General features: G+C 29.7%; 1 protein-coding gene across 9 annotated transcripts in view; it reads left to right on the top strand.

Moving 5' to 3' along the window:
- Nucleotides 1-12,786, top strand: part of Uggt (UDP-glucose-glycoprotein glucosyltransferase) — a 93,601-nt gene that overhangs the window by 52,983 nt on the left and 27,832 nt on the right. For all 9 annotated transcript variants that reach the window (XM_076468025.1, XM_076468021.1, XM_076468026.1 and 6 more), the window contains exons 25-31: nucleotides 3,983-4,072; nucleotides 4,427-4,612; nucleotides 5,357-5,546; nucleotides 7,498-7,549; nucleotides 7,962-8,068; nucleotides 8,810-8,895; nucleotides 11,580-11,664. In XM_076468025.1, the coding sequence (XP_076324140.1) occupies nucleotides 3,983-4,072; nucleotides 4,427-4,612; nucleotides 5,357-5,546; nucleotides 7,498-7,549; nucleotides 7,962-8,068; nucleotides 8,810-8,895; nucleotides 11,580-11,664 (796 nt within the window). The remainder of the gene's footprint in view (nucleotides 1-3,982; nucleotides 4,073-4,426; nucleotides 4,613-5,356; nucleotides 5,547-7,497; nucleotides 7,550-7,961; nucleotides 8,069-8,809; nucleotides 8,896-11,579; nucleotides 11,665-12,786) is intronic.

Below are 12,786 nucleotides of genomic sequence, written 5' to 3'. Positions count from 1 at the left end.
AGTCCATGGAGACTATTAATAATAGTGACATTGAAAGTGATTACAAGGTTCTTGTTTCTGAAAGGATCAAATTTCAAGTTCAGATCATGGGAACATGGTGCAGGATGTAATATATACATGTTGTCATTGCTCATACAGGTGCGTCTACAACTACAAATAAACGTCCTCCCATGACTAGGCTTTGTAAGAGACACCAACCTTCACATTTATGTGATCAACTTATGGCAGTCAAACTATCTATGGACTTATTGGTGCAAATAATGATTGGAGGTGGGTGATGAACACTTTTGGCCTTGGATTTACAACTTTGATAATAAGAAACAAAGAGGTGACTAGAATATAAATTATGCAGACCCTATTAGTTTTGTTAGAGATTATTCCTGGATGATGCTGTGTTTGACCACATTGTAACAGAAACAAACTTATACTGATCAGTTTGTATAAAAGGAATATAATGATTTGAAACCACATTCACAATTTAGTTAACAGATACCTGTAAACTCTCAACAGGTGAAAGCATTCTTTGCTTTTCACAACACAGTGGGCTTAGTGAATTAACCCAAGATATAGGATCACTGAGACACATTTTGTTTAACTGACACTCTTGATTTCTGCCACGTCCTTACTAAGGATAGAGATGAATTGATTGTGAGCTTCCTACATTTTGCAAACAGTAATTATCAAGTTGATAGAAGTGCTTCTTATCATTACAGGTTATTCAGTGTGCATCCACACTGACATGATAATTCCCAAATTCACAAAACCTTTTGGTCCAAAAAAGGAATTGGTGTTGGAAGAAATGACAGTGGCATTCAAAGGATGAATGGTTTTAAACCAGTACAACCCTAAGAAATTGTATAAATGGTGATTCAAGGCTTTTGTATTATCTGAGTCAAAATAGTAGGTATGTTTTTGAATGGCTACACTCTGCAGGTAAAATTGAAAATGTTGCAAATGAGGATGGTGATAATGTTCCAGTCACTTATAAGTTTATTTTATAATATGGCACCATACATAGACAGTTATTAGACAAGTGTATGCTTTGCTGAGGACTGTCTAACCAGCACACAGGACTGTGTGGTACTGTGAATATGGACCACTGTGGCATTCTGTTAGTTTTCAAACCTACTGTCTTACCTCTCAAAAAAAGGTGATAGTCCTGTGTTCACAAGGAAAGAGTAACTGCTCATGTTTTTTTGTTATTTTTCTCTATTTGCAAATCACCTCCTAAAACTGGCCTAAATATGAAATAACTTGCTTATTTGAAAGGGTTCTTAACAATAAGTACAACATGTGAAAGGTAAATAATAACTCAACTTTTTTTGTGAAATTAAGTGATTTGTGTCAAATCAGATATGGTGTCTATATTGGACTTCTTATATCTTCAGATATAAAGCCCACTAGCAGCACTGCTAGAAATCAGATTTCGATACCCATGATGAGCAGAGCACAGATAGCCCATTATGTAGCTTTGTGCTTAATTCCAAACAAACATTAAATCAGATATGCAAGTTATGTTAAATTAAGTACATAATTTGAATATTCAAGTTGTACTGAGCAGCTGTTTTCATGTGTGTCTTTGACCATATCAAATGTTTTATTAGAGGATAAACTCGATCTAACTGAACATTTTATATAAACATCAATGTACTTTTAAAAAAAAGCACCTAAAGGGTTAATTCTTTATCATTACTTTTGTAACTAGTATTAATTAGAATGTTTAATTTATTTAATTTTATAAAGTTTAATTTTTTTCATAACTCCTAAGCTGGTTTAACATTATGAGATATTATTGTGTTTATGGCTGAAGTATAAATAGTGCTGACCTAATCAAAACAATACATTCTAATCTTTATAAGTAAGAAAAGTATAACTGCTTATATTCATTTTTTAGTTTTGTGATTGAAAGTTAATAGCATAATGGTAAACTGGATAAAAGTCTTTTTATTGCAGTATTTAAGGCTTAAAGTTGCTTACAGATTAAACTTAATTGTCCTAGAAAGTATACTTGTGTTTGACAATTTATATTTTTAGTTGTTTGTGATAAAAATCAACAATAGCTGCTTTTTTTGAAATATGCTAATTATTTGACAATATTGCATGTAAGGCAAAATATAAACATTTTTTGTTATATTTTCTAAAACATCTGTTTTTGTGTTTATGTATGTTTTGAGATGTATGAGGGGTTTGTTTATTTTTTGGCTTGCTGTTTTTTTCCAGACATTGCATAGAACTTGATTAACTCAGTTTTCTTTTACTTTATGCTGCAGATGCAAGTTAAAAATAACTTGATGTACTGGCTTAGAACTTTTATGGGTTACATCTGCCTTTTATGTTCAGAATGATGTTTGAAACAACAATTACAAGTCTTTATCAGATCCAACATGGAGAACTATAGGATATATTATAGAAGAAAGAAATTAAAATCTATAACTCACCATGTTTTTCTTAGCTGATAGTTTGAAAGTTGTCCTCAGCAAACAGATGCAGTCCACAAAAGTTTTCAGTTATAGACGTACTCCTCTCCCTAAACTTTTGATTAATATTTTATATAATTCCTTATTAAATAAACAAGTTTAATATGCTTTAGCTTTTTAAAACAAACAATGTGTTAAAAAAATATTTTAAAAAATAGTAATAAGATTTTAAGTTGGTGGAGAGTATAACAAAAATTTGTAAGGCAAGAAATACATTATTTTTGATAGTATGGTTATCAACTCACATAAACAAGAAAGGTGTACCTACTAAAAATGTTTGGATTATCATTATTTTTCATTTGCACTATATTGGTCTACTAGATGTTTCAAATAAATTTAATTGGAATTTAAAAGCTTAAGAATATGACATATTGTTTGAATAGTAGTTGTGTATTTCTTTGTTAACTGGAAGTTAAAAATGATATTATGGTAAATTTGTTAGCTTTTCTCATTCCAAACTGTAGGTTGAATTTTTAACTTGTTTTTAGATTACCTGAAGTCATGAGGTTAAAACTATAGCTTGTTCTCAGCTAGATATGAAGAAGTTATGACTTGGTCAAGTTATCAAATCATTCTCCTTATAATTTTGGATTTTCAAGTTTGAAGTTCTTAAGTTTGTGCAATATTTGTCACTTAAAGTATGTCTTTTTAGTAATTTTACAATATGACATAACTATTAAAATGAACAATTCTCAGGTACATTGAAATTGTATGGGTGCACCTGTTGATATTGAGTTTCCTGAAGACATTGGACAAATAATTATCCACCTCTGCAACACTGTTAAATAACAATCAAATTTAGAACAAGGAGAATGCTCAGATTTCAGTTTAAAAATTTTAAAGTAAAAATAAGAACATTTACAAAATCAAAAACTTTGAAAATTGAGTGTGAAAATCAGAAACAAATAAATATTGGGTATGAGTGCAATGCATTCTATTCATTAACTTTGGAAAAAACATTTAATTATATTTTTTCTTTTTTGCTTTGTTATTTCATTCTTATATTAAAAGAAAATTAACTTCAATTTTTTTATAATTCTGTGCAAGCCTTGTTTGAAACTACTTTGGGATGTTGCCAGTGTTTTTGTGTGGATTGTGTAATATATCGGAGATAATTTTGTGATGTGAAGTGAAAATATTAGAATTTATGAAGAGATTATTGCTCTAAGTTGTAAACTTTTGTTACTATATGTATTGTAAGTGTGAAGTGAACATTTTTTTTATTAGGAAAAAAACTGATTTTTTTACTTGTCAAAACTAAGAAATTATACCCACAAAAGTAATGGCTGAATTTTACCTTGTAGAGGTTGTTCATAACATTTATGGATCATGAATATGTGGAAATAAATTACAAATTTTTATAAGAATGAAAATTTTGAAAATAATTTCACCTTTATTTATTTTTATTCTTTTACTGTAATTGGTATGCTACTGTCTCTTATTTTCCTTTTTTTTGATTTTGAAATGTGTCTGAATTGTAAAATATTATGATGTTATTTTTGTAGTGAGCTGCTGATGAAAGCTGCATCGTTATTACTAGCCAATCCCCCAAATCGTGTCAGACATGATGTTAAATTTTACAGTGATAAGCAAAGGTATGATATGTCTCAGTGCTATCTGGAATTAAAAATAATGGCTATTTTAGTTGACAGCCTAGACAATTTAAAGACATTTTCACTTTTGACATTTTTCTAAAATAAGTTTTCAAGAAGGTGAAAAAAAAGTAAATGCATTTGGAGTAGAGAATTTTCTTATAAATATTTAAATGGCATAAATTTTCTCATGCAGCACTATTTATCGTGTTTAGTAATTGAATAAATACTGCATTTTAAGATAGGATTTCATGGAATAATTTTTTTATTTAAAACTGTGTAATCTTATGTTTTAGAGTTATGCTTTTGCTATTTATGTGAGTACAATTTTTCTATTTTTCTTTATTTCTTTATTAGTGTTATCACAATACCTGCAGCAGATTCAACAGAACCTGCTCATGAGGTATTGGCTGTTGTTGATCCAGTCTCCCGAGGAGCACAGAAGCTAGCTCCCTTGCTTATGGTCTTGAAGCGTGTGATTAATGCTAAGTTCCGTATATTCATGAACTGTGTGGAAAAACATTCTAATATGCCTTTAAAAAGGTACTTGGTGTTTGATTGTACTTCAAGTATTACAACATGTTTTCAAATGCATCATTAATATGTTTATTTGTGGAAATTCAACATCATAGGTTTGAGTGTAATTTTGGTAGACTATAAATAATACTGTAGGAACACAGATGTTATTAACCAGAAAAGCTGTTTTACCACATTGTGTACTTTAACTTAACCATCATAAGTTTAAAATGTGCCACATTTTGCTGTGAGCTTGTGTACATTTTCTAGAAATATAAAAACTGAAAAAGAGTACAATTTTAATTTGTTTATTTGTTGATTATGAGTTTCTGGTATTTCTTACAAGCAGATTTACCCACAGTATCACAAAATGTTTTCCTCATAGTACAAGAATCTGTGTGTAGATCACTGAGCAAAACCACATCTAGTAGATTTTGATATTGAAAAAAGTACTAAAAATTCAAATTCTTAAATTTCATATTTTAGTGGATAGTTGACACTTTTCAAGAACCCACCTGGAATTTAATTACACACTCAAAGGATTAAAATTTTGCCAGTTTTAATATTGACAAAACAAAAACAGTGAAGAATGAGTCTTTCAACATTGAATATATCAAAGCCTGGTCAGTCTCAATTTTTACTCTTTTGCAAAACATTTACAGATTTATAGAGTAATCAGTATGTGGCATGCATCAATATATATGTATTATATAATATTATTGTTGCTGATAATTACTGATATTATAAATCAAGGTTTTACAATCCATATAGTTTTTTCCGTTTGGTGTTGGAGCCAGAGCCAGTGTTTAGTCCTGAAGAAGAATTAGGGGAAGGACCTGTAGCCATTTTCTCTAACATGCCAACTTCTCCACTACTAACCTTGGCTATGGTAACACCTGAGAATTGGTTGGTAGAAGTAATTAGGTCACCGTATGATCTGGATAACATTCACTTAGAACAGGTACAAAGCTGTAGTTGTTTCTCTTTCTATTTTACTTTTAGAGCAACCATTAATATACCTGTAAACCATAGTGGAATATATGAATTAATGAGTGCACTTCTGAAGAAACATTTTTATAAGCAAGAAGGTTGATAAGTGAAAAGAAACTTCAGGATTGGGGCTTGAACCCTAGAGTTTTGGCTATCAGGTCTTCTTTGTGAACCTGACGATGACCGAAGAAGGTCGAAACGTTGTTCGCTCTTCTATGTAAAGTGTTTTCTCAGCCCAAACGAGCCGGTTTTGCATATAAATTTCTCAACAAGTGGGTTTCTCGTCATCACTGATTATCAGGTCTACTGCTCTATCCCACTGAACTATCCAAGACTACAAGCCATCCTCACCTCTCTTTTCTCATAAGTCTTGCACTATGAGTATGAAACTTTATACAACTTTGCATTGTTATTGTTCAAGTACTGGTTTTTCCTTTCAGGGTTAGATTCAGGACTGTTAGCTCTACTGGTAATACTCTAATATAAATATATATGTCATTTGGTTAGTTTTAATTATATTGTTAGACATTAATTTACAGTGTTTATGATTTAGGTGTATTTAAATTAGAATCAGAGCTTTATGTGATTTTTGTATTTCTTTATTCAGATTAGTAGCATTTAAAAACATTGTCTGATACCAACTTAGCTGGAAAGTGTGAATTTCCAACAAAATAAAATTTGTATTATTAATAGCTTTTGTCACCTCCCTAGGCTCTTCCTTGGACTAACAAATAATTAATTAATAACTGTGTAGTGTAACCTTTAGTTTCACTTTTACAATAAGAGCTAGAAGACAAAGAAAAAATGGTTTGTTTTGAAGACATTGTGTTTGAGATAGATTAAATTGATTATGTATTTCGTAAGTATTTCATGAGTTTGTCGTTTTTTGTGCCTTTACTGTATGTGAGGTTGGCCAATTTGTTCAACCTTGTAACCACTAAAACAAATTTGCATCATATAATTTGTAAATCGCATGGTGAACATGTAGTCCACATTATCTTATTGAATTACATATTACATGAACTACTCCTGATAAAAAGTTATTATTATTTATTTTGTCTAATCTAACATTAAAAATTTGTAATTGTGATTCTTAACCCTGCTTTGTTAACAGTACTACTGCACTAAATACTTTTTTGTGTACCTAAATGATGCATTGAAAAACACAGAATAGTAACATACAAAAGGCAGACAATGCTCCATAACTATTACAGTTTTGTGGCTTTCTAACTATGTGACAAGAGTTATTAAAAATTCAGCTAATCTTGTTTAGGTGTTTCTCATTGGAATGAAGTCTAAACTGGAAGTGAAACAGACGATTCTCTGTATAGATGACAATGTAGTGTAATATGTTTTTTGATAGAATAAAATCATCGCTTTCTAATGATTACAAGTAATACAGTTTCAAACATCATAGAGAAGTGTTGGTAATTTCTGTAAGGAGCTAACAGGTGGGCATGCCATTCTCTGTTTTATTGTTCTGTAATCAAAAAAGATTGAAAGCTATAAAAATTATTTTAGCCTGAGAGATTATAATATTATAAGGAGTAATTTACATTAAATTTTGTACTTCTTGGATGTGTGGTAAGTACATTAGAGGAGAGGATATATGTGGATAACAAATGTAACAATTCTCAAACTAGGATTTTTTTTATATTATTTTGTAATATTAAAAAGTTAAAACATATAATATTAAAATTTGTGTTAACTACATTTTTCTTCCTACTTTAATCATGTATTATGATTAGAAATTAGTTTATTAGATTGTGAATGTAATTCATTTAAACCTTGTGACTTGTAGAAAAGGATGCCTGTAGCAAAAGTTTTAAATTAAATATATAGTAGAAGCTTACTGTACACTTTGTTAATTGGATCATGAAATCATATTTACAATTTAAAATATTTATTTGACCTTATTTCAGGTTGAAAGCCATGTGTATGCAGAGTTTGAACTTGAACATTTGTTACTAGAAGGTACAATGCATGTTTTATTACATTAGTATTAATATAATAAAAAACAAAACAACACATATTATTCTTTGTTATGTTCAAATCTTCTTGTTATTATTTCAGTGGTTTATTAAACATTAAAATTATTGGTGATCTTTTGTTTTAGAATGCCAGTATTTGGTATCCAGTAGTTTAAAATATTAAAGAAATTTAGTTAAAGTCATTTATTACCAAAGCATTTGAAAGAAATATTAATGTTCATAATAAAGAATTTTTGTGTCCTGAAAAAATAAAATGAGAGTATGCCAGATGTTTTACCAATGGTATCACAGCATGAAACAGATAGATAGAATAATAATTTAAAATAGTCAGCCAAAGGTAGTACAAAAAAAAAGAAATCATCTTATATCTGTCTATTTTTATATGTTCAATACAGGCCACTGTTTTGAACAATCTTCCGGTAACCCACCTCGTGGACTTCAATTTACTCTTGGAACAAACAGTACACCAGTAATGGTGGACACAATTGTAATGGCAAATTTGGTAAGTTAAGCACCACTGCATTTATGTTGTTGTTTTTTAGTATTTGCTTTTTATTAATATTTTACCTTAATTATTAGCTAAATTATTCTCTTGTTACAACTTAAGATTTTGATTGTTAATTCAATTTTTTTAATGAAATATTGATAATGCTTCAATACTGAAAAGATTTTAAAAACCAGAACAAGATTGGATATGCATAGTTTTCAAATACTATGTAGCAGAAATGCAAGAAAAATGACTATATTTCTTATTTAAACAATACTTATAACATCAATCTTGTAGCTAAACAAAGTGGTTTTCACATTTAAAAGTGAGTGGAGCTAAGGTTAAACTGGATAGATGATGTACCCAATATACAATTTGAATCTTATTTTCTCTAGTACCTCTTTAAAAAAACCAGGGCACATTACATGATGACCCACCTAATAATTTATGTCCCAATGTTTCTTTTTTCACATGAATTTATATTTAGTTGTATTTCATCAAAACTTTGTAAATATATTGTGTAAAATTTATGATGTCCTTCCTTATGATGCATTCTCTTCTTTAATTTTAAGCTTTCGTATATACAATTTTTGTATTTAATATTTTAAGAAGTCCTAAATTGAATTTTCATTCATACAATTATGTCCACACTTGTTGATAAAGGTTAGTGTTTTTATTAGTTAAACCTAATTCTGGGAATAAGATGTGATTTTATTTGCTTTCTCTGTCAACTAATGTAAATGCTTATTTTTACAGGGATATTTCCAATTGAAAGCAGAACCAGGTGCTTGGCTGTTACGTCTTAGGCAGGGTCGCTCTTCTGATATCTATGAGATTGTTAGGTAAGAAAAGTTCATGAAACTCTCTTATGTGTACACACACTTATGTTATGAATCCAATAATATAAGACTGATCTTTAGTCTTTCCTGTCTTAGCTGAGTTTTAGTGGGCTGTTATTTTGTAATGTACAGTCACGTTTCAATTATACATTATATGTGTATATAGATAATTACTATTTGGAAATAAATTATTCAACTTGTTTTTTGTAAAATATGGAACAATAAATCAAGAAGTAAAGCCAACAAGTATCTCTTGCTATGTATGACCTTTCAACTTGGTTGCTGCTGGACATAGGTTGCTAAGGCTTTTAAAATTTCACATGTATAGGATATTAAACTTTTTTTTTTTTTAGGTTTTATATATGCAGTTGAATAACCAAAAAATCATAAATAACTATAATGATACCATAGGATTCCACTATAATTTATGAAGCTTAGTAACTAAGATGTTTTTAGATTTTTATAAAAATGTGAAACTTTGAGTGTACTTAAACACACAACATACATCACGAAATCTTGAAATCAGTGACTGTTCTAAAAATGGAAGCAGGTGAATGAGGCCACTGTGTTTGATTCAATATATAAATCATATCTCAACAAAATAAAGAGGTATATGGTTCTTATTTTATATTATAGCTTGTTAATATTAGTAATTTCAGTTCCTAATTAGTACAAAACTATGGACTTTTTACATCACAAATATCTAATTTTAAACAGTACTGCATTCAACATACCACATGACTCATTAAAATCTATATTTAGGTGTGTTCTTTTCCTATTTACTTTTAAATTAAGAAATTAACTGGTATATATAATATTAAAGCTTAAATTGTAATTCACAATTTGATTCCAAAGTTATTGACATAAGTTTATAAAATAGTAGTTCAACAAAAGTTTGAATGCAAGTCAACAAAAGAAATGACATGGCCTTTGACCTGTGACCTGTAGGAGAAGGGTTAAAATCAAAATACAGTTTTCAATAGAAAAAAATCAGATAAGTTGTAGTGAGTAGACTGGGTTAATACATCAGCTGGATGCTTTTATTGTAAATGTTGTCTTTTGGAAGAATCAAGGTTGCTAGTGTAAGCCTAAATATATATATACATGTATGTTTATATTAAACACCATTTTCATTCACAGTGGCATTAGTTTTAATCATGGTTTGTCAGTTTATTTTTGGGATATTCTTCATGCTGTGCTGTAAAAACTTAATGACTAAAAGTTGAAAACCACAAAATATGTGATTGAATATATGTGAAGAGTTTCAATATGAAATACTTTATATGAGCAACTCCATGAAATTGAGCTACCTATGATATTGTATTTTGACTCAAAAGATTCATGTATATCAAGTGATCCATTCACAAATAACAAAATCATGTAAAACTGTTTCAAGTAAATAACAGAACATTTTTTGAGTTTTTGTATAGTAATTTGTAATGGTTTTTATTTGATGTGAAACAACTTTAACTTCACAGTATCTTTTGTGAAATCAACAAATAAGCATTTTCCTCAAAATGGCAAAACTGAATATAGAGCATTTTTTTCAAAATGTTTTTTGGATACTTGTATAAAATGACAAGAAACTAAACGTTACAGTTAAAAATAATTTTTTGTTTGAGACTGATCTACTGTCACCAGTATGCTCAACATGTTTTGATACCCTAACACATCTTCAGAGTGTAGATCACAGAAACATTCCATTTTTTATACTTTTAATCATATCTTAATTTGAACGTGTTTTATAGGATATCCTGGCATATTCATACATTCCGCTCTTCCAAACCCTCATTTTTGTTTAATACATTATATTTTTCTTAAATTTAAGTGTTTCCAATCATGTGTGTTCTTGTGATCAGGAGATTTGAAGACTAGTCTCAAAACGTTTAGCTTATGGTGATTTTTGGTCAGTCCAAAATAAAACATTTTTATTATGCACCTAAGTGTATGAATATAAATAAAAGCAAATGTCTAAACTTTATCATTTACTTTCTTTGTATGTGTTTTGTGGGACAGAGAGAGGGCAAATAGATTTTTTAATAATAAAGAAGAAACATTTTTCAAGCATTTTGTTCCTTGTACAAAAAGTATTTTCAAAATTTCTACACTTTTATTTAGGTTAGTATATAAATTCATGTTACACTGCCTTTTGTAACTGCTGAAACTACAAATGTTTATCTGGTAAAAAGAAGCAACACAGACATTTATCTGTGAATCAAGTTCAGGTAAAGTTAACATTAAGTTAGTACATGTTTTTTATACTCCTGCATTAAGGTAGAGTTTCCATTCTGTCAGTAGTCATTATACTGTATTATCCAACATAAGTTTCTTTAGATGCTTCTGTTGTTAAGATTGTCTACTAGTCTTGTGATTCAGTGGCTTTCAGATGTTATTTTAGTTATTTTATCATCAATGTGTTTCATAGGTTTTATATTTACTAAAACATGCCATGTGTAGTTGAGTGGGTGGTTGCTTATGTTGTGAGTGAGTAGTGGAATACACAGAAACTTAAATTAATTAAAAGATATATTTTAAGATTATATGATATCATTATAAATTCAGTCATAATATATGTATATTGATTACTCCCTAACAAACACTTGGTGTTACAAGTTATTTTCTTAGAAGAAGTGGTGTTTAAATATATGATTTAACTGAATCGTCTGAAATCGAACTTTGTGTTTCAGCCATGAAGGCACAGATTCTCCACCAGGCTCAAAAGATGTTGCAGTTATCATTAGTAATTTCAGGAGTCATGTGATTAAAGTGCGGGTAGGTTGAAATACTCTGCTTGCTTTTCCTACAAACTTGAATATGTATTCCAAGTATTAGAGTTTATTATGTGTTTAAGCTGAATAATGTAATATAAAAAAAAACTCATTGAAAAGAGTTTTAACAAAGTATAACATCATTCAAAAGTGAGAATTTGGATTGTTCACCAAGTATTGTGTTGATTTTCTTTATAGTAGATATAACATCTAATTTCCACACTTGCATGACTTTACAAAAGTTTATTCAGTTTTACATAAAACTTTGCTTCTTAGAATTGTATTTTAGTCTTGAAAAAGTAATTTTTAATTGTTAAAAATTAAAATCTTATGATAAGCACTTTTGTGTATGTGTGATTTAATATTTTCGAGATAATAACAACTCTGCTCAATGAAGCTCCCACCTGATTTCACTTATTTCAGTGGGAACTGTGCTGGTGAATTATAGGTAATGAAAACCCTCTACCAATAGGAGCACTACACAACTTGCATGTGCATTAACTCTTTGTGGGTACTTTTATATTTATATGCAAAAACGGCTCGTTTGAGCTGAGAAAATATTTTACATAGAAGAGCCCTCTACATTCTGACATTCAGTTACACAACCCCTTTCAAACATGTGGTCAGCTTCCGGTCAGTTACCTCTTTCTTTGTGAACCTGACGATGACTGAAGAAGGTCGAAACGTTGTTCGCTCTTCTATGTAAAATATTTTCTCAACCCAAACGAGCCGTTTTTGCATATAAATTTCTCAACAAGTGGGTTTCTCGACATCACTGATTTTGTGGGTACTTGCCCTTGTGGTGATTACTTTTCTTTTCCTTGGCACTGAATGAAACAGATATTTTTGAAATTTGTTTAATTTTAATTTGCTAACATTTGCACAAGTTAATAAAATTTTGTTTTTTGTTATACTTTGCACAAGTTAGTGTAACTTCTACTATCTACTCCATGTGAGTGAATAAATTTCACTCTTGGGGCTTATTTCATCTATGGCTTCAGAAGGATTGTTAACTTGGGCACACAGTGACAGCCACTGTGCAATTTGGTTATGTCCATTATGCATGTTGCACCTTCTGTTACCATCTGTTCTTCAACTGTTCCTTCTCAATTTTAAATCAAACCTT

The sequence above is a fragment of the Tachypleus tridentatus genome, chromosome 11, assembly GCF_004210375.1.
Source record: "Tachypleus tridentatus isolate NWPU-2018 chromosome 11, ASM421037v1, whole genome shotgun sequence".
NCBI lineage: Eukaryota > Metazoa > Arthropoda > Merostomata > Xiphosura > Limulidae > Tachypleus > Tachypleus tridentatus.
This window is presented reverse-complemented; position numbering and strand designations above follow the sequence as displayed.